The 20,800-nt window shown below is 41.3% G+C and overlaps 1 protein-coding gene across 3 annotated transcripts in view; it reads right to left on the bottom strand.

Annotated features, from left to right (window-relative positions):
- Positions 1-20,800, bottom strand: part of plxna2 (plexin A2) — a 339,402-nt gene that overhangs the window by 235,698 nt on the left and 82,904 nt on the right. For all 3 annotated transcript variants that reach the window (XM_061839724.1, XM_061839739.1, XM_061839732.1), the window contains one exon: positions 17,229-17,284. In XM_061839724.1, the coding sequence (XP_061695708.1) occupies positions 17,229-17,284 (56 nt within the window). The remainder of the gene's footprint in view (positions 1-17,228; positions 17,285-20,800) is intronic.

The raw sequence follows: 20,800 nt of genomic DNA, 5'->3' as shown, positions 1-20,800 counted from the left end.
ACGCTCGCAGCCACACAAAAAAAAACCAAAAAATGAAAAAAAAAAATGCGCAAACTTAAGCAAGATCATTTGCAAGGTCGCGCGGACGGGAACGGGCAAATTCCTTCAGTAGAGCGCGGCGGGAAAAGTGCTCCGAAGTAACGTGACGGGAAGCTGTGAGACGGAGGTGAGGTGCGGGCATCGTCGGAGCAGCGGAGCGCCACACTGAGCCGGACCGACTCGGACGCGCGGCTCCATCATCATCATCATCATCATCATCGTCGTCATCATCATCACCACCACCACCACCACCACCACGCGGGGCGGTGCGCGCGCACACTCGCTCACTGGCAGCGTGCAACCAAATTCGCCGCCCCCTTCACACGTATTCACCCTGCTTAATTGTCTCCGCCTAAATCGACTTGAAAAGGGATCACGGTGAGTTCATTTAGGGCTAATCCCATTGTTCAAACCAGAACATTTGCACCATGGCATTATTATTTTTTTTAAATATATCATAGTCCCTCAATGCTGTATATTTCTATGTAATTTACCACGCACACAACCAAATCAGACACATGCAGGCGACGTCAGGCACGCAAGAGAGATGTCCGCATCCAAGAAGCAGACTATCATATCTCAAACAACTAGTTGGGATTAAAAAAAAAAAAATGTCCACAGCAGGACACGAACCACATCCAGTTCCAAAGCCCAAGTTTATAAAAGGTCCAGTAAACTAACCAATACAAAAATATCTTGTACGTTTGACACATCACAGAGAAGAGTATTATTGTCTGCCAAATCTGAATGGGACAAAAAAAAAATTCAAAATCTGAATTGAATAAGGTGAAAAAAAAATATTGAAAAATAGAGCTCGCCCGGCAGGTGCGGGGCTGTGTGGACGCAGCCAATCAAATTCATGTCTGTGGCTCGTTGTGGCCTTAAACGTAACTGATGAGTCGCTGTTATGGGGACGCATGTGCAACGCAAAACCAAGTGAGGCGGCAACATCAGAAGAGCTGGCGCTGTACTGGTGAATCTCCTGGCTTGTGTCCTTGCTAACAGGTTAGCTTGCGAAGTAGCACACATAAAAAAGAGCTATCTTTCCCTGAAGTGTTAGGTTGTAGGAGTCCGAGTGGGGCGTGGCTAAAGCATGTTGGACGTAGCCCACAGCAACTACCACGGCTGGCTACTCTGACTACTGACATTTAAGTCACATCCTGCCTACAGTCAAGCATGGTGGACCATCTATAATGCTGTGGTGGTGCTTTTGTCATAGTCTGTTATGGATAATTTCCATTCATCCATTTTCTTTGTCGCTTATCTTCACGAGTGTCGTGGGGAGTGCTGGAGCCTATCCCAGCTGTCAGCAGGCAGGAAGCAGGGTACACCCTTAACTGGTTGCCAGCCAATCACAGGGCACATCGAGAGAAACAGCCGCACTCACAATCACACCTAGGGGCAATTTAGAGTGTCCAATTAATGTTGCCCGTTTTTGGGATGTGGGAGGAAACCGGAGTGCTCACCCGGAGAAAACCCACGCAGGCACGGGGAGAACATGCAAACGTCACACAGGGCGGGTCCGGGATCGAACCTGGGACCTCAGGACTGTGAGGCCAACGCTTTCCAGCTGATCCACCGTGACACCTGGGTTTATTTCGTTTTTACATATTTTGTCCTGTTCCATGTCTTGTGTGTCCACCTGTTCTCATGAATCTTGTGTTGACCAATCAGTTCCCTTTAGCACCCCCTTTCTTGTCCAGGTGTTCCTTGTTGGCTGGTCACTCTGTGTGTATTTAGGTCCAGAGTTTCTTTCAGTTCTTCTCAATCCATTGTTTCTGCATGTCTCTGTTCATGTTTGTTCCCGTTTCTGTGCGTTCGCCCCTCCCCCACGGATATTCAGTTTTCCTCCCACAGCTCAAAAACATGCAGGGTGGGTTAATTGAAAAGTCTAAATTGTTCATAGGTGTGAATTTGTGTCTGTATGTGCACTGAGATTGGCTGGCGGCCAGTTCTGCATGTACCCCACTTCTCCCCCAGAGTCGGCTAGGATCGGCTTCAGCATGCTGTCACCCGAATGAGGAGAAGCGCTACGAACAATGGAGGTCCTACCGAGTTTAAAGGGGAATTCCAGTGCTTTGCATGAACAATGTATCCAATAGGTCATGTACTCTATTTTGACAATGTGATGTTAAATCCTCTCTCATTTAATAGTGTTTTGAGAAGACAATTACCGACAATCACGAATTTTCAGGGGCACTGCCATTTTCACGAGTCACATGACTTACGTGCGCGGATGTGACATGTAAGGTGTGCACCAAAGGCTTGATTACATTATGCCCAGCGCTGATTTCTCGGATTTATCCTCATCTGATGAAGAAACAGCAGTATCGGTAACTCCCCTTTAAGAAAACCTGGTTTGAATTGAAGGTCATGGAGCACACAGGGATGGTTGGAAAGCAGAAAATAGACACTTTTAAAATGGCCAGCGATGAATCCTGATCTCAATTCCATTAAATATCTTTGCCGCAGCTGAAATCAGTCATTGGGGAAAAGAACTCCACAAATGTTCAAGAGGTTGAACAAATTGCAAAGAGCAGGAGGAAATACTTCCTGAGTAGTGAAAAAAGTTCAAAGATGGATGCAAGAAATGTTTAGAGGCTATCATCACTGCCAAAGGGTGTGCAACCAAATATTAAGGAGGGGTGCCAATATTCCTTGCTGCACATGCTATTTTTTTTAAATTATATCTAAGTTGATTAAAAAAAAATGTGTTACTTTGGTCTTCAATTAAAATTACCTGATGATGTAAGTTTGTACATTTCCACTTATTTAGGAAGATATTGTGTTGGATATCAAAAAACGAGGGGTGGGGGGTGCCAGCACCAACAATGTTTAGCACAACTGTATATAATGTTAAGAAGAAATAAAAAAACAGGGTTCCTAAATTTCTTAATGTTTATGACATGCTTTGGACAATCATAAGTATCAACACCTGTAGAAGATTTTTATATTCTTATTCTTATACTCTGTTTATGTATTATACACTTAGCTAGGCTATATACAGTCCCCTCCAAAAGTATTGGAACAAGAAGGTCAAATCCTTTGTTTTTTGTTGTTGTTTTATACTGAAGACATTTGAGTTTCAGTTTAAAAGCGAAATATGAAACAGAAGTTCATATTTCTAGCTTTCATTTCATGGTGTTTACAGCCAGAACTGTTAAACAACTCAGGACTTGGTGACTTTTCTTTAAAGGCATGAAGGATTACTGCGCCTGTTCCAGGAGCACCCATGCAAGCCCAGGCCATGACATTACCTCCTCCTTGCTTCATAGATGAGTTTGTGTGTTTTGAATCATAAGCAGATCCTTTCTTCCTTCATACTTTGGCCTTTCCATCACTTTGGTAGAGGTTATTCTTGGTCTTTAGGGGAGACTTATTTAGATGTGAGTCCCATAAAGATCTTAACCATTGGACTTCATCACCGAGTGTCCAAATTACTCTTTTCAAATTTGTGTGGACCTGTGTATGTGGCGCATTCTGCGGACACACAGTCCCAACACAAAAGTACCTTCAAATTTGCACATCAGATGTAGATGGAAATGGACAGGTTAGTGCAGGGGTCGCCAACGCGTTGCCCGCGGGCGAATGCTCGTCCGCGAGGACCATGTAAGGCCCTCGCAAGGTATGTTCTAAAAATACCATAGGCCACAAATTGTTATTATTATTTGTGCTTTAAATTCTGAATCTGACTTGCTTACGTGTATTAAAATTTTAAAATACCTTTAATGTTATTCACTACAATAAATTAAAACAAAAATATTTTATGTACGTGTAATGAACTGAGTCTGAAATTTGCGCAAACAGGTCACGTAGCCCTTCATACGATCGGTGCTCACGAAGTAGCCCTCAGCCTCAAAAAGGTTGCTGAGCCCTGCTTTAGTCTTAGTTTTTGCTATCGAGCCCTCCAAACAGTCCTCCGGAATTAATAAATTCTCAGTTGAGAATTAATACATGTCAAAGCATCTTAATGAGGGTGGCACGGTGGAGTAAATCGTTAGCGTTGGCCACATAGTTCTGAGGAACGGGGTTGCAATCCCATCCCTGCCCCTATGGAGTTTGCATCCGCTCCCCGTGCCTGCGTGGGTTTTCTCCGGGCACTCCGGTTACCTCCCACGTCCCAAAACCACGCATTATTTGCAGACTCTAAATTGCCCGTAGGTGTGATTGATTGTTGTCAGTCTCCATGTGCCCTGTGATGGCTGGCAACCAGTTCAGGGTGTACCCTGCCTCCTGCCTCATGACAGATGGGACTGGCTCCATCACTCCCAGAACCCTAGTCAGGATAAGGGGCTCAGAAAATGGATGGATAGCAGTTAATGAAGAGACCCTCAAAGAAGTGTTCAAAAAAAAGTATGCAATAATAACTTCCATAGCAGTTGAGGATTTGAAGTAAAAAAAAAGTTACAGTACCTTATAATCCAGATTTTATGAACAAGACTATTTATTTTGTTTTTCCATTTTATGAGCTAACATTTAGTCAGACATCTTTTTATTTTTCAAAGAGAACATGTCCTACCATCTTCCAGAATTCAAGCAGCAGGAGAATTCCAGCCATTTCAGGAATTTCAAACACCCTTATCGAATCCGTGTATTATTGGAGACGCTCAGTATTTCACACAGAAGCAAATGTGTCAACTCTCCACACCAACCCAGTTTCTGTAGGAACACTGCCATCTATAGGTCCAGATGTGAACGACATCTGTATCCCACACAAATGTCCAATCTTTCCTCTTTATTAAATGTATCTATTTATTTTGCAGTTCTTATTCTAGATTGGGTCGTGGATGAGCTGAAGCTATCATAAAGTCAGGCTATCTGATCAAAGATCAAAACGTTGAGTTGAAAGTCAGTTGATACATAACATAAAGAAAAACAGCAAGAAATCTGTGAACATTTCGATCAAATCAAAAAAAGAATGAGGCAGTGGCCAGTCAATATTCTGGGGGGATGCCAAGATAAAAAGAATATGAATACTAGGAACACTAGTGCAAAGGGTGGAACATGTACGAGAGTGAACAAGAAACAGGAGCAAGAAAAGAGACAGATAAAATGGACTCGGGAAGTAAAAAAGGAAATAGGAGACAGGTGTCACACATTGACACTGCCAGTTGGGGACCCGGCAGTCATAGCAACAGTGAGGGAGGTGGGTTCTCCCAGCTTCATGGTGGTGGTCCTGAGGCCACGCCCCCAGCCTGGATGACTGTTTGGCAGTGGGGCTCCCCATTCATGCCCTGTGACTGCTCCCTTGGTTCCCCCCTCTTATCTTTTCCTTTGTCAGGCACCCCTGCCCTCCTTTCCAACAAACAAGGGACACTGTCCCACCCTGAGGCTGGTTAGGGACTGGCTGCATCATGGGCCCTGCAGTTTATGGGGGACATCTTGGTGTCTTTGAGTTGGATGGGGTAAAGGGCGTGGGGCGGGCTGGGGTAAGTGCGATGGGATTGGTTGTCGTGGCGCCTAGGTGGGGCCGCCAGACCGCTCTGGGTCCCTTGGTGTGGGACGTGTCCCGTCCGCCGGGGTGCTCTTGCGTGGACTGCTGGGTTCGACTCCGCCTCTTGATTGATTGGGTGGGGTCCGCAGCCACGACGGTGCAAGCACAGCAATAACTGGGCAGGTCTGTCAGTCATTGTACAACCGAAAGTGTAAATTCACTTGCATGTGTCCACAGGGACACACCCCTGGCACTTTTTCCGTGTATGTGGGGCCACTCACTTAATGCGACAAATAAATGATGAATATGCAAATCGTTTGAGTATCCTCTCACTAAAACTGTCGTCCTACAGACTTATAATTCATAGTCACTCCCATCGCACTTCAGTTGTTGGGTGGGTTCATGTCCCTTGTCCTGCATGCTTCTTCTACTGTCCTATCTTGTCCTGTCCTTCTATCACAGGGTGTAGCACTACAGTTCCATACAACACTCACAACGAATATTTCTTTGCTCTAGATGGATAATTTACTTTTCTCATCGTTTAAAATTAGTGCTTGGTCTTTTGTGTTCTTTTCTCTCGCTTCTAGCAAATTTGTTCTGTTCTTCTCATTAAGTCTGATTGCATTATAGCCATTATAATACTAAGCATGCTCCTTTCTACTTGACCTAACACAGCCGAAGAGTCCACTCCAACCCCCAATCAAGGTGTCATACATTAGGCAGGAATGGACAGAAATACATCAAGGAATAGAGGTAGATGTGCAGATGTGTTTGTGAGTGAGTGGTGCAGTGATTACAACACAACTGATAAAAATTAGTTTGCACACATTTATATATATATATATATATATGAGCAATCAAGATGTTTAGATTGCTAAATGAATTGCTCTTTTTACTGTTTTGGATGTGAGTCAACTTACTTCACATAAAGTCCTGTGTATTTTCTTCTCTTCTTTTGATGTTCCTGCTCATCTCTTTTTGAGGTTATTCATTTAAAAATGAGTGTTGCAGGTAAGGCACAAAAAGCCATAAAAACGCAAATCATACCCAGAGTTACCATATTTTCCGCACTACAAGACACTCTCAAAAGACTGTAATTTTCTCAAAAATCAATGGCCCGCCTTTTAATCCGATGCACTTTATGTTATGTGTATTGAGTTCCAAAATCTGTAAAAACTTTGTTCGACTTTGGTATGTGTTCTGCATGATTGACTGTCGGACCATTTTCTGCCGACACAGGGATGTGGTACGGACACTACATACACTGGCAATTGTATAATTTCCGCTGCAGTCAGAAATTTCAAAATTAGTTATGATTGGCTATTTTTGCACGAGTGATTGACAGGTCGTAATGGTCCATTAGGTCAAAAACTTTTATGTATCTGTCGACATGTTGCAAGGGCATTGTAAAATGTAATCTCTTATCTGGACTCAAAAAGTAGGCAATTCATATTCTCTGACAAGTCAATAATGGATAAATCAGGAGAGGCAGCCGACATGAGGCGCCATCACAAGTATTGCTGAGCTTCTGGGAGGTGAAAGACAGGCAACAACAACTGGCGAGTAAGCACTAAAAGCATGGCACACACGTACAAAGATGGGGTCGATAGCTGGAAGGCGTCCATATTGGAATTCCGCCACGCTGCACCTCAAATGGATCTCCGTCAACGCAAGGCAGTAATCAAATAGCGACTTTGTAGCTCTCTGGGCTTGTTCAGTACAAGACGTGATTTGCTTGATGGGAACATAACTCGATTCCTATGGAAGACATGAGCCACACAGGATGTTTGGAAGTCTTTTCTCTGTTTTGTGCAGAGAGAAAGGAAAGAGTTGAAGCTTCGCACTTAGCTAGCCTATTGGTGATAAGATGTCTTTGCGTTTACTCAGGCAGCATGCTGGATCAACAACAACACAAACAAAGAATCAACAAAGTGACAGTCTGAGGTAGCAAATAACTCAAAGGTAATTGTGAAGTGGCAGTACAGCTTCAATATCAATTCATATTTTGGACATCTCATTAGACTAGTCTGGCTTCTACATCTTTTGGCATGACTTGTTCTGATTGGACAGCACAGTGGAGCAACAGGTTGGTGTCGGCCTCACAGTTATTTTTTTTTTGTTTAAAATATTTCTTTGGGCTCATCCACTTATTTATCTTTTTTCAGACTGTGACATAACACCTCATCTGGAAACATTGCTAGATGTAACTTTGTGTCATGTGCATAGCTATGATAGTCAAAATTAAAGGTTCTGAAGACTTGAACCCAAGGGTATCAGCTACAGGCTAAACAGGAGGGGACCAAGAACTGACCCTTGAAGGTGCCCAAAGGGCATTGCAATTTGTTGAGATCGAACACTTCCAATGCTAACAAATTTACTCCTTTCCTCCAGGTTGGACTTGAACCATTTAAGGACTGTTGCATTTAGTCCTACCCATATTTCCAAACTGTTAAGCAGTATATTATGATCTACTGTATCAAAAGCCGCATTTAAATTCAAGAATTTGCTGAGTTGATTGAAAATAACTTTCTCAACAATCTTTGCAATAGCTTTAGCCATTTTCTCTACTGTCTTTTAAAATTCTGACATGGTAATTGATTCTTTCCTGGGTGGGTGTTGGTTCGCTGATTTGTACTGAAATCTATTTATTTATATGGATTGCAAATTCATTGGATCCGTCTGCTGTCAAGAGTTCTAGAAATTATCTTCATGGTGGGAGCGGTGTGACCTTTTAACCACATCAAACAGAGTGTGAGTATTGTTGATCTTCTTGCTTATTTCAGAAAATTGTCACTCTCTTGCCCTGACTCTTGGTTAAAACTGCAAAGACACCAGGTAGACACACAAACACGCGTGCACACACACACGCGCGCACACACACACACACGCGCACAGTACTTTGGTGTTCTTTTTACTGCAAAAAAATTCGACATCCTTCATCATCATTAACATTTGGTGTGTCCTTTATTTGTTGTTTGATTTAGTTTTCTACGAGTATCTTTCAGTTGTAGTGGGGATGAGCATTCTTGCCTTGGGTTTTGTAAAAGTGGCTCAAATCTATTTGTAAGACTGATGTCTGTGTTTGGTATTGACTTGCATCCTTTTTTCCTTTTTGTTGCCCTTCTCCATCTCAATGGTCCACAGCGACTCACTTGTCGTTGAAGTAGGTGTTGGATCCTCCTTTTTCCATCTTATCCCATATATTTTGGCCTTGTTCCCAGTAAATTCCTGGGACAACAGCTGGATGGGCCATTACCATTTCCACAGTCCAAATCCGTTCTCTTTGTTAAGCTAAGTGTCTGTTTGTTCACACATTTCTGCTCAGCATTTTGAGAACTCGGTAGAGTGGTTTCATTCGCCGAGTGTCCATTTACATCCATATACACTTCATGATGGTGAATTTTCATTTTCAGGATTGATATCCTCTGTAGCAGTCCGTAACAGTGCTAAGTGGAAAACACAGCATCTTGATTGCCGGTCTTGTTGGTAATACTAGACTTGTGCTAATTGGCAGACCGCACAAATGTAAGGTTGAGAGGGTATCAGAAAATATTGGAATATGGCAACAACTGACTGCCTCTACAAAAAAGCAATGCCCCACAGGTGTAAAAATATCCAGGACTTGCTGCTTCAATTATCTAAATTTAAAAAAAAAAAAAGATCATTAAAACAAGATATAAATGTAGACAAAGACGAATGAAACAGAACAGGGAAAAAATGTTTGCACTTTACGAGAGTGAGAGACAACGGGGACATACCGTGCAGATTTTATTCACTTTTGTGTGCTGTATATTGGGAAAAGTATAGGTAGTCCAATTCAATCAAAGTCTACGTTGAGTTCTACTAACTCCTGTAATTGTGTGATGGTTTGTACCTATTGTTCAACACCTGAAGCTGCATGCGAGGAGGTAGATCCATGCAGTGAGCCGTATGTGATCGAGACTTAATTCATAGCAGAGCTTATTTCCTGGAAGTGGGCTCACCCGACAGTGGTCAGGTGGAATAGCATTGAGGGTCAAGGCTACCCGTAGTGATGTGTGGCTTTGTGGGTGGATCAAAGCAGTTGCATGCAACTATTTCACGCTAAATTTGACGTCTTCAAAGGAGACTCTCGTGATGCCGCTAATTCCCACACCCAGCGGCCATATTTGAGGTTGTCACGAGGTCGCGTGGCAACCTGTCGACTCCAGTGAATCACCATTCCGTGTCCTTGCTGACCCATGAAAGTCGTCAGTTGGACTGTGAGTCCAACCAAATACAAGAGAGCAATTAGATGAGAAACCATACTTGTCAATCTCTTACATGACACCAATGATCTTCCTGGCACAAACTCTTACATGGAACTGTCTTAAAATATCTTTGATCACTTTTTTGCTTTTGAAGTAAATGATCAAATTGGCAATGTTATTTTTATTTGGCAGAGTCGCAGCAATAAACATGAACCTGCCAATATAACCTTTTACTTCTGGCCTTGAAAATAGCACTGTCAGGATAGCCTTTTCAATCGAAAGGGTTCATGCTTTTGACCCCGATATTCATAAAACATTCAATGAGCTGAACACTTACAGAGGGTATGTACTTTACCTAGAAATCAAAACTGTGATCTTAACTACGAGTGTAGCTTTGAGTATTCTTTTAAGTAGTTATTGATGTAGAAGCAAATTAGAATTGACCAACCTTTCATCATAGCTTTCACAAACGTTTTCAGTCTGATTAAAAACAATAGGGCTCATATTTTGTTACTGATGGCTTTTAAAATCAATAGGGCCATATTCTTTTTTTTTTTTTTTTTTTACTTTAAAGAATAATCTTGGAAATAAATTTTGAGAAATGCAATTAGTACACTTGTGAAAAGGGGATACATTCTGGACTTAAGGATCATGTATAGTATCTGTGCCTTCTTCTGTTGGATAAGGTTCAGTAAGAGTTTAAGCCTTGACACCAAGAGATAATAAAATTGTGAAAGACTAACAGGAAACCCCTCGAGATGCAGAAGAATGGAACAAGACAATTAAAGATGATCCATCTTCCTATTCACTAACACCTATAGCAGTCTAGCTGTCCAAATGGTGTTTGTGCACAATATGATGAGAATGGTGAAGTTTACTGATGTTTCCATAAGTGTGTTGCCTCTCCAGAGACCATCTTGAATAGAAGAGGCCTGATCTGTGGGCCAAAAACGCATCTCTGACTGGAAGCAACCTCATCAGAGGGAAAACAATTTCCATGGCGTTACAGTCAGTCACAAGGGACATGCTGTGACAATTGTGTTATTTTTAAAATGACATTATTATTAGTAGTAGTAGTAGTAGTAGAATACTAATTGTAGTATTTTCCCATTTCTTGGAGTTCATTTGGGCAGTATGTTCTTCTTCTCAGTACTCAACATGACTGTCGTACCAGGGCGGCACCGACTGATTCCTTGTGTATTGTTACATACTTGGGCATGAAATGTAATTCTGATTCTGACAATCTTGCACATCAGCCTCGTGGCGACAAATCATCGGCCTCAGATGGCTTCGGTATGGAAAGATGGCAGCACTGAAAGAGCTGCAGAGCACGAGGCAAACGTACAGATGGTCCATCTCTCGGCAGATCAGACCACCCATTCCGCTGTCAGACCAGATGAATTACAGTGATAGAAGAAAAAACAATTAGGCACTTTGTGCCAACAGCGGTATGTGACTTAGTCTGCTGCTTTAAGTGCAAGCCAAGTGAAAATACAAAGCCTTGCGGAAGAAAACATCCCAGATGTTGTGTTCTGTGGTTCTGATGTACCCCGAGATGTGGCTGAAATCAGGCCTTGCCACATTGCAAATGTAACAGTGTTGAGCTTTGAAAAAACATACTGTATGTCCTGGGTTTTTAGCATGTCTGTGTATGTGTGCATTTGTGTCTGTCTGAGCTGCTCATCCTCACAAGGGTCGCAGGAGTGCTGGAGTCAATTCCAGCTATCTGCTAGGGCCAGGAGGCGGGGTAAACCCTGAACTGGTTGCCATCTAATCGCAGGGCACACATAAACTAACAACCATTCGCACTCAAATTCACACCAATTTAGAGTCTTAAATTAAACTACCATGCATGTTTTTGGGATGTGAGAAGAAACCAGAGTACCCTGAGAAAACACAGGCAGCCACTGGGAGAACATTTAGATTCCACAACTGTGGGGCGGGAATTTGAACCCTGCCCCTCAGAACTGTGAGGCAGATGCTCTTGCCAATGGTGTCAAACTCATTTTTGTCACGGGGCAGATTGTTGTTACGGTTTCCCTCAGAGGGCCGTTATGAAATCTTTAATCGCCTCATCATATTTACACACAAAATTTACAAAGTAGTTTTGGAATCAGAAATCAAGTGGAATGGGTTTGTCCACCATTGTTCATGTTGGGTAACCCAAAAATGCATATAATATCTCAACTTAATCATTAATGACATTTGATATTTTGAATTATTTGGACTTTCAGATTTTCATGGTGAAGTGACACAGGCAACATTTCGGGCTATTTAATTATTAAAAAACACATGGTGTGTTTGGTTTAGTAGGCTACCATATCAACATGGTTTTGATAGACGCCCTCAAACTCACACTTGGCCCATGCTAACAATGATGTGTTGGAATTTACAGTGTAGATATAAAGTTAAAGTAGAAATATTCCAGACTGACGCAGGCTAAACACGCAAAGTAATGTAACCAGCGACGAGGTCAGTGCAATGACACAATCAGATGCCCACAAATTTGTAATACTAATAAATACATTTACATATTTGATCAGGGCAGTTACAGGACAAACACACTCAAAAAAAAAAAAAAAAAATCAATGTCCTACCTTCCGAATTCCATCCTACGGGCCTTCTTGGTAAACCCCACGATGACTTTGTCATAGAAGCTTTCATCTGATTTGATCTTCTGAACCATCCTCCGTTCAACAGACATCATGGCAAGACCAGACAATCTCTGCTGTCCCATGGCATTGCGCTGATAGGTCCTGATCCGTTTTAGTCCAGAGAAAGTTCTTTCCACAGAGGCAGTGGTGGATGGCAGAGTGAGGAACAGTTCACACAGTTTGTAGCGTTGCGGCATGGCATCGCACAAGCCATTTAAGCGCATGAAACGGGTTAATTTCAAAGTATGTGTGGAAATCCACGCTTGTGCTTACTCATTCAGCAGTGTGAAGGTTGTTAAAATCATCATAACCTCTCGTAGTCCAGACAGGCCCAACGGAACAGTTTGCTAACATGTGGACAGCCAGCTAACCATTTACCATTTCTCGCATGAACTAGCTTAAAAATGACGGACGAAATTCTTCCCCATTTTTGTGATGACTATATCAGGAGTAGGGCAATCACTTAATATTGTTTCCCTCAAAAGTTCTCCAGATAAACGGGAGTGAACGTAAAAACTGAATTGAATTAACTACTCATTGTGACTCGGCAATGAACTAAGCACCGACTGTTTCCCGTTGAACAATTATAATAACCTAATTATGCACATGCGTGCTGGCAGAAAAGATGCTTCACTGACAGCTTTTTGCTATTCAAAATGCGGACGTAGAGTAAACAGCCCCTCGGAACTCACCATCATACTTGGTATCTCATTGCGGAAGCGCGAAACAGAGTATCGGCTTTCCGGCTTGTCGCAAAGAAAACAGGACAAATTCGACAAATTCTGCAGCCAGCGACTTCCTCTTTTGAGCACAGATCTGTTTCCATGCTGAATAAAGCTCTATAGCAAAGCACTTCTTTCATAGCACAGCAAATGTATGTAACTATATTTACAATTATTCCAACGGGAAGTTAAGACCAAAACAGTAGAACTAAGGTAATGCATAGAAGAGGAAAATGACATAAATATTTTCAATAATTTTGGGCATGCCATGCATTTATATCTTATTATGTCCACACACCACTGATTGAAAGGTACAGGTTTTCTTCAGGTACTCCAGTTTCCTCCCGCATTCCAGGCATATTTGAGTGTGCGTGTGTGTACCCTTCACAGTGTTCCCGAAGTTGATTTAGCGGCAAATGGCAGAGCAACTGCAGTAATTTCATTTCCTATTCATACGATGAAAAATGATCCCCAAAAATTACATCAAGTTCTGTCTTCTTTCTTAATCCATAATTCCAATACATTTTAAAGAATTTTCAGCAGAAAACGTTTTAAGCAGGTGAAAGTTGTTGTCAATGCTTTGTCTCAAAATCATTCAATTGAGGCAGACTTTTCACTTTTAAACTGGAAGCGTTTGGGAAGACAATCTATTGTACATCCAGTTGCCTGTTGGCCAACAAAAAAAAGAGCAGACGAGTTTGGATTGAGGTCTGCATTACCATTCAGCCACTTGTTTTGCTGCTTTACTCCAAAAAACGCGTGCTAGTTAGAAAGTGGGTGATGACTTCTATTAACAGCCAGACTCTCCATTCCCACACAAAAAAATTATTCCTCTGAATTAATCCCAATTTTAAAAAAAAATGTAGCTGTTGTCTCATTAAAAAAAAAACATTTCTGTAATTATATTGTAATACACTTACCTTTTTTTCCCCCGAGTATTACGAACATGTAACAACAGGACATGTATTCTGTTAATCCCGATGCCTTATCACAGACACAAACAGCTCTTCTGTGACCCTCGTGAGGATAAGCAGCTCAGAAAATGAATGGTTTGACTGGGGCAAATAAGACATACATTAATTGGTGAATCAATGCATCTCATTTCTTTGTCCATATATCAGAGTCAAGAAAATACCACAGCAGCGCAGTAGGATGTAGGAAGAAATCCACCTATTTTTAATAGGAAGTTTATCATTTAAGAAATTTCAGGGAATTGCAGGCTACTTGTGTTATTAGCACTGCAGGCTTGCCTAGACTCTTGATAAAGCATTTTGTTTTAATTAGGCCGGATTCCACACTGCAGCAGGGATGACCTGGTATTACGATGAAGTGCCTGACGAGCCAATGAGCTACTGCTCCTTCGCGCATTGCAATCATTCCTAACCGCCGCTCATCTCAGGGGCCCGGGACAGAATCAAAGGAGTCCATATTAAGCAGAACCAAATTGTTCAACACAGTAATCTCCTACATATTTTTTTCGTTCCTTTACTCAGTCACACTTGGAAAATGAAATGTTGGGGGCAATTAAGGATTGCTCTGCATACCAATGAGGAACCTTGGATATCCTTCACGGATTTCATTGTTTTAATATTTTAATATTGTGCTATAGGACCTGCTGGTAATCAGTTCAAGGTGTATGAGCCTTTCCCACGGGGACACTAAGAAAAGCTCATGCGTGACCCTAAACAGGACAAGCCAGCAGCAGAAGAATGCGTGAATGGATGGATAGGTGTATGGAAGTATTACTTACCTTTTTTATGCACAAGAGACCTTATGTCCATAATGAAGATTTAAGAACTCTCTTAAAATTGTAACATTTTTGCAACAATGTTGGTCAACCGAATTCTTTGAAAAACAAAAAGTAAAAAAGATCCCATTCTCCAAAGAAGGGCTTGAGTCAAGAAGATGTTGAAAAACGTTTACTTGAAAGGGACTTGCTGAAGTTCTGCCTTTGAAAGGACTTGTTTATCCCACAGTAAACTTGGACTTTACCGTACTACACCAATTGAACGGCGTGCTCGTCAAAGCGCTAAATGGAATTTAATGTGTAGAGCTACCACTGCAGAAAGTAAATACTGCAATTGGATTATCTAGTGGTGGCACGGTGACCGACTAGTGGGCACATCTGCTCAGAGTTCTGAGGACCTGGTTTCAAATCTGGCCTTACCTGTGTGGAGTTTTCATGCTTGCAGATACTTTTGTTAGTGTAGAGAAAATATATAAATTGACTTTAAATTGGCATTTTAGTGGGCCGAAGCTAACTAAAATGTAACTGTTTGATTTTTTTTTTTTAATTATGGCTAATTTATGTCCACATTGTCACTGCCCAATGGTGTTACGTCAGCACAATTTTGGTAACTTCATGTGCCATGGGTTTCAACGTTAACTTCCATCACTTGTCAAGTTGTTGTAAAAAAAAAAAAAAAAATGTACGAAGTCATGAAGGAATCTCACCTTCAACAAGCATTATTTCAACAAGCATTCATCACTCAGCTGAGGATAAGCACTATGTGTTTTTGTTTTCCTATTAGCACATATAAATATATTCCTGTGTATAATATGTAGTTGAAAGATGGCCTGCCTAAAATATGAAGAAGTTTGGAAAAAATACAATTTCATGGCAAAAATCTCTGCATCTGGTTACTTCAGAATAACTTATGTCACCACAATTAATTTGCTTCACTCCAAACCGGAGAGGAAAAGCTAGTTAGAGGTTAAGGCAATTAACTCTACTGTATATCCAACCTTAGACTGCCACCATGCTTGATCTCCCAGGTATTGGGGATGGGTTGTGGTAGGATGGTGGTGGTAGACGATGACTGATGAGAGCTTAGCAGGATCTTGAGCGCCGCTCCATTCCAAGACAGGGATTTAGGAAGTGTGCCTGCCTGCCAGCCTGTCCACAGGATAGCGCCCAATCACCGTGATACCTTAATCCAGGCTGGCCTTTCACACGGGGCAGCCTCTTCGCTTGATATGAAATGTAAATGGGAGGGATTGAAGGTGTCGATAGGGAAATGTCACCCTCACAATCTGACATACTCATTAAATGTCAGGGAAAAAAAATACAAAGAAAAGGACAATGGGAACGTGTGTCCTCCAATTAATCTCTCACCACAGGTCCGGAATCAAGGATATAGACCTAGTTGAATGATGTCAAGAAGCCGTGTGGCCTCATGGGAATTATTGCTCTAAACCAAGCATCATGGTGTGTAAAAGAAATACGACGGGAAACAGCAAAGAATATGGAAGAAAGCTAAGTCAGGCTGGTTCAAGTGATCGTTTAACAATTAAAAAAAACCACTCCATTGATACAAAACTCATAGCAGTGTATGGAATGAAGCAGTCCCAATACAATAATACAAAAGCAATTATTTACTATGATGTCTTTTCTGTGATGTTGTTTCTCTTGTTCATGTTTTCAAGACTTCAAAATACATTTGGTGGATATTTGTCATATTGGCATCACGGTGGACCTTATGGCGAGCATGTCTGCTTCAGAGTTGAGAGGTATCAGATTCAAATCTCAGCTCATCCCTGCTATATGCCACTAGCATGTTCTCCTCATGCTTGTGTGGGTTTTCTCTGGTTCATGCACTTTTGTCACAAAACATACGTTTGATTGACTGAAGTCTCTAAATTGTCCATAGGTGGGAGTGTGACTGGGGAGACAAAAAAAATGAGGCTTGCAATCAGTCCAGGCTGTATTCTGCCTCCCTTCCAAAGTCAACTTAGATAGGCTCCATCTTAGTCGTGATGCTAACAAGGACAAGTTTTATAGACAATTGATGGAATCGTGTTCAGCGTCCTGGGGAGCTACACCTGTTGCTGGTTGACAATCAATGACAGGTACGGTCAAACAAATATTGGCGATAAACAGAAAGATGAACGGTCACATTCACGCCGCCACTAAACACGGACTGATTGACGCCACTTGCCTGCACGGAAGTCAAGTGAAACACTATACCATAAATAAAGTATTGTATGGTGTGGTGTCATCCTGCCAAATGCAGGAGTTTAACAGCTGGGTGCATTGATGTGTAGTCATTTGTGTAGAGAGAGAAGAGCAGCGGGGAAAGGGCACATCCTTGGCGCGCCCTGGTGTTGGTGATGCATGTACTGTAGATGTGATAGTGTCCACCAGCCTCACCTGCTATGTCCTTCCCATTAGGAAGCTGTACATCCACTGTCAGGCGAGACGCTGAGCTGGGGAAGATTAGAGGAGATGAGTTCGGGGATGATGGCGTTGAACGCAAAGCTGAAGTCCACGAACAGGATCCTCATGTAGGCCCCTGCGCCACCTAAAGTAAACAGACTTACTGACATGGGGTTTATAAACTTTATAGTAAATTTGAAGTAAAAACAATGTTCACTAATTCAAAAAGAGGGTTCAATCGTCATTATTGTTCAACAGGGTGAATATCAGTAATTAAATTTCCCACAAAAAAACATTCCATGTAGCCTTAAAAATAGTTTTATTCTTTCAGACCAAAGCTGTTGTATATCTTATTGCTTTTTGAACCAAATCCCTCAATCACTCGCATCTTTACCTACCAATCTGATTCCAATTATTTAACCCAATAGCTCACCCATCAAACATCAAATATTGTTCAATGAAAATACACTGAGAGCCTGCCAAACGTATCCTGTTGGAGCTGAGTGTGCTGTCATTTTCAATAAGGATGACATTAAAAATGTACACATAGCCTGAGGAGTGTCTTTAAAATTCCTTATTTCTTCTCCCAAAAGCATTTCTCACACATATTGGCTCTGCTGCCAACTTTCATTGAACGCACGTGTAAGTGTGACTTTCAATGCAGCAGTTTCATAAATGTGACAGATGAAATTCTCACTCATACTATTGTATCATATTCTCATCTGGTTGTTTTTCTTAAACAGTAAGTGTATTTTTAGTTGGTATTATAGAAATATATATATAGTTGGTGTTATCATTAACATTCTCCCTACTCCTCTTTCTCACTCTTGTACAGTCCAGACACTTTTTCCTTGGTCTACTTGCTTTGCCTCTATTTACATTTTTTCTTGCTGATCAACTTTTCTTCTTAAAAAAAAAGAGGCATTGACTTTTGCCAGTTGTTGCCATATTCCAATATTTTTTGCTCCCCTCTTACCATTACATGCCTCCTTTTTCAAATGAGGACTATCATGGACTGCTGCAGAGGATGTCAACCCTGGAAATGAAAATCCACCATCTTGAAATGCATGTGTATGTAAATGGAAAGTTGGGGAATCCAAATGTGCTACCGATATCTCAAAATGGTGAGCAGAAATGTGCTAACAGAGCGCTATTTAGCCCAACTAGGAGGCCCAATGTGGACTGTGGAAACCGTAATGGATCATCCAGCAGTTCTCCCAGGAATTTACTGGGAGCAAAGCCCAAATATATGGGACATCTAAAAGGCAGGACACAACACCAGAAGATTATCGAGTAATCCGGCTGGGCCAAGAGAGTTACAGCGAAAGGCAAGAAAAAAGAATAGTCAATGCAAAACATTGACATCAGACTTACAAATAAAATTGAGACACTTTTATAAGACACTGGCCCATACAATCTCCGATACCCCTCTCCCTCCCGCCATGTTAGATCTGACTTATTAGGAGGAGGCTACTGTCATTGATGGAGACCAGCCCACACAACGCCATGATCTTTATCCCACCCCCCCTCACGTGAAACCACCCTCCACTAAGGGGCCCTTCCTCCTCCCATGAAGAATTTTATCTGCGAGTCTGACTGATATCTGCAGGGTCTTTTCCAGACTAAGTCAGACCCCTGTGGAGATCGGGCATTTCTCATCCCTGTAATTACATAGGACAAAAAGTTGGCCAAAGAAATAAGCCACAAAAAAAGTAGAACTTTAGACTTATAAAGGATAAAATGTGAATCTATCAAACCTTTCTTGACAGTTCTGACTCTTTTCAACATCAGGTCACTGGGTAATGCATGTTGATGTTGATTAATGACATTACAACCTCTGAGCTGGTCTTTTTGTTATAAAATGAAACATGGTTAACAGAAGGTAGCTGTAATACCAAGGCAACATCAGCAAATTTTAGTTTTATGAACAAGTGTTGAATATTATTGCTGTTATTTTGAAGTCATTATTTCAATGTAAAGACTAGACATACACTCAACATACTTACGTGATTTTAGTTCTTCGGAATATTTATACTTTTTAGTTAAAGGTGACCCGAAGGTTATTGTTTTAATAATTCTAAGACCCCCAAGATAGAATATAAAATTTATGAAGGCTTTTTCAGAGCTGCTGTCAGTTACTTGTGCAGAGAACTGCATTTCCCGGAAGACAGCATGCACCGGTTAAGCAGTCTGCACTCTCTGCAGCATTTTTTTTACCCCATACACTAGCAGCGCTGGACCATATGTAGCGGATATATACCAAACGTACCAGTACATTGTGAACTTAATAGATATACAGACAAACATACACATGCACAGAAAGACTTTGTAAACGTATATTTACACATCTTGTTTCCAAACAGTGACTGTATCATGGCAGTAAAACATTCCCAAACATAACAGAAAAGTCGTTTTTAATTCCCGGTCCTCCTGTTCACTCAAACCACTAAAGTCATCATGTTCAGTATGGTTAATTCTTTCATCGTCCTCCACACTTTTAAGCTTCACTGGCAAACCTCAGAAAAGGATGACTTTCACATTGGCCAGTTTTTGTTTTTAATTCATTTGTATTTATGATTATATTAATTAAAATTATTTTTGATCTAGTTTGTGTTTGCTGTGTTTTGCTACCAGCACACCAAAATCAACTGGTGCTGTCTTCTTCATCGCACGCTTAAGGTCGCTTCCTCTTCTTCTACACACATTTGAGGTAATTCTTCTTCTTCGATGCACACTCGAGGTAAATTCTTCCTCTTCTATACATTGGAGGCATCTGTGCATGCCCAAACCCAGGTGCATTTTAGGGAATGGACATGTTATACCCATTACGTTCAAACTATTTTTTCTTCTACATTTAAACTTCACAAAAAAATATTTTAGCTGCATTGTTAAAATACTGCAGGGTTCACAGTGATAGAAAAAAGCAGCACCTTGTAATCTGGAAAAAAACGGTATAAATATTTTATAATAATGAGAGACATTAACACCTTTCTCAACATAGTCCAACCCACACTCAAAGTCACATCTTAGACCTGGTCATCTCTACGAATGTTGAGATTCTATCAAATGACTTTAAGGATATGGCACTTTGTGAGCACTTTTGGGTATTCTTTGAATTACAGAGGTTTCCAATAGTTCAGACAATCTCCACCTCTATTAAGAAATGGTAGATTAATCAGAGTCATTCCAATACGTTAATGTCGATCTTAGCTACGCCACAAACTGTGAAGGCTAATACAGTTGATGAACTTTTGGACAATTTCACCTCAAAAATCTCAAATGCCATAGATGCTGTCACTCCTGTTAAAAGTACGACAATACTGAGGTGATCCAGAACACGATGTTGTGGCGCAATGATGGTTAAGAATTCTAATTCAAAGTGTAGGAAAGCAGAACATAAGTGGAGAAAACAAACTCCAAATTGACTGTGATCTCAATAGACAAAGTCTTTGCAGTTTTGACTAAGTGTTAGTCAGGGGCTAGACAAGTAACACTTTTCTGAAATCATTAGTAAGAACTTCAACAGTCACTGTTTGCTGTTGTTGACAAAATCACAACCCCCTCCC

The sequence above is a fragment of the Syngnathoides biaculeatus genome, chromosome 2, assembly GCF_019802595.1.
Source record: "Syngnathoides biaculeatus isolate LvHL_M chromosome 2, ASM1980259v1, whole genome shotgun sequence".
In the NCBI taxonomy this organism is placed as follows: Eukaryota; Metazoa; Chordata; class Actinopteri; order Syngnathiformes; family Syngnathidae; genus Syngnathoides; species Syngnathoides biaculeatus.
Note: the sequence above shows the minus strand (reverse complement) of the source record. Positions and strands in the feature narration are given on the sequence as shown.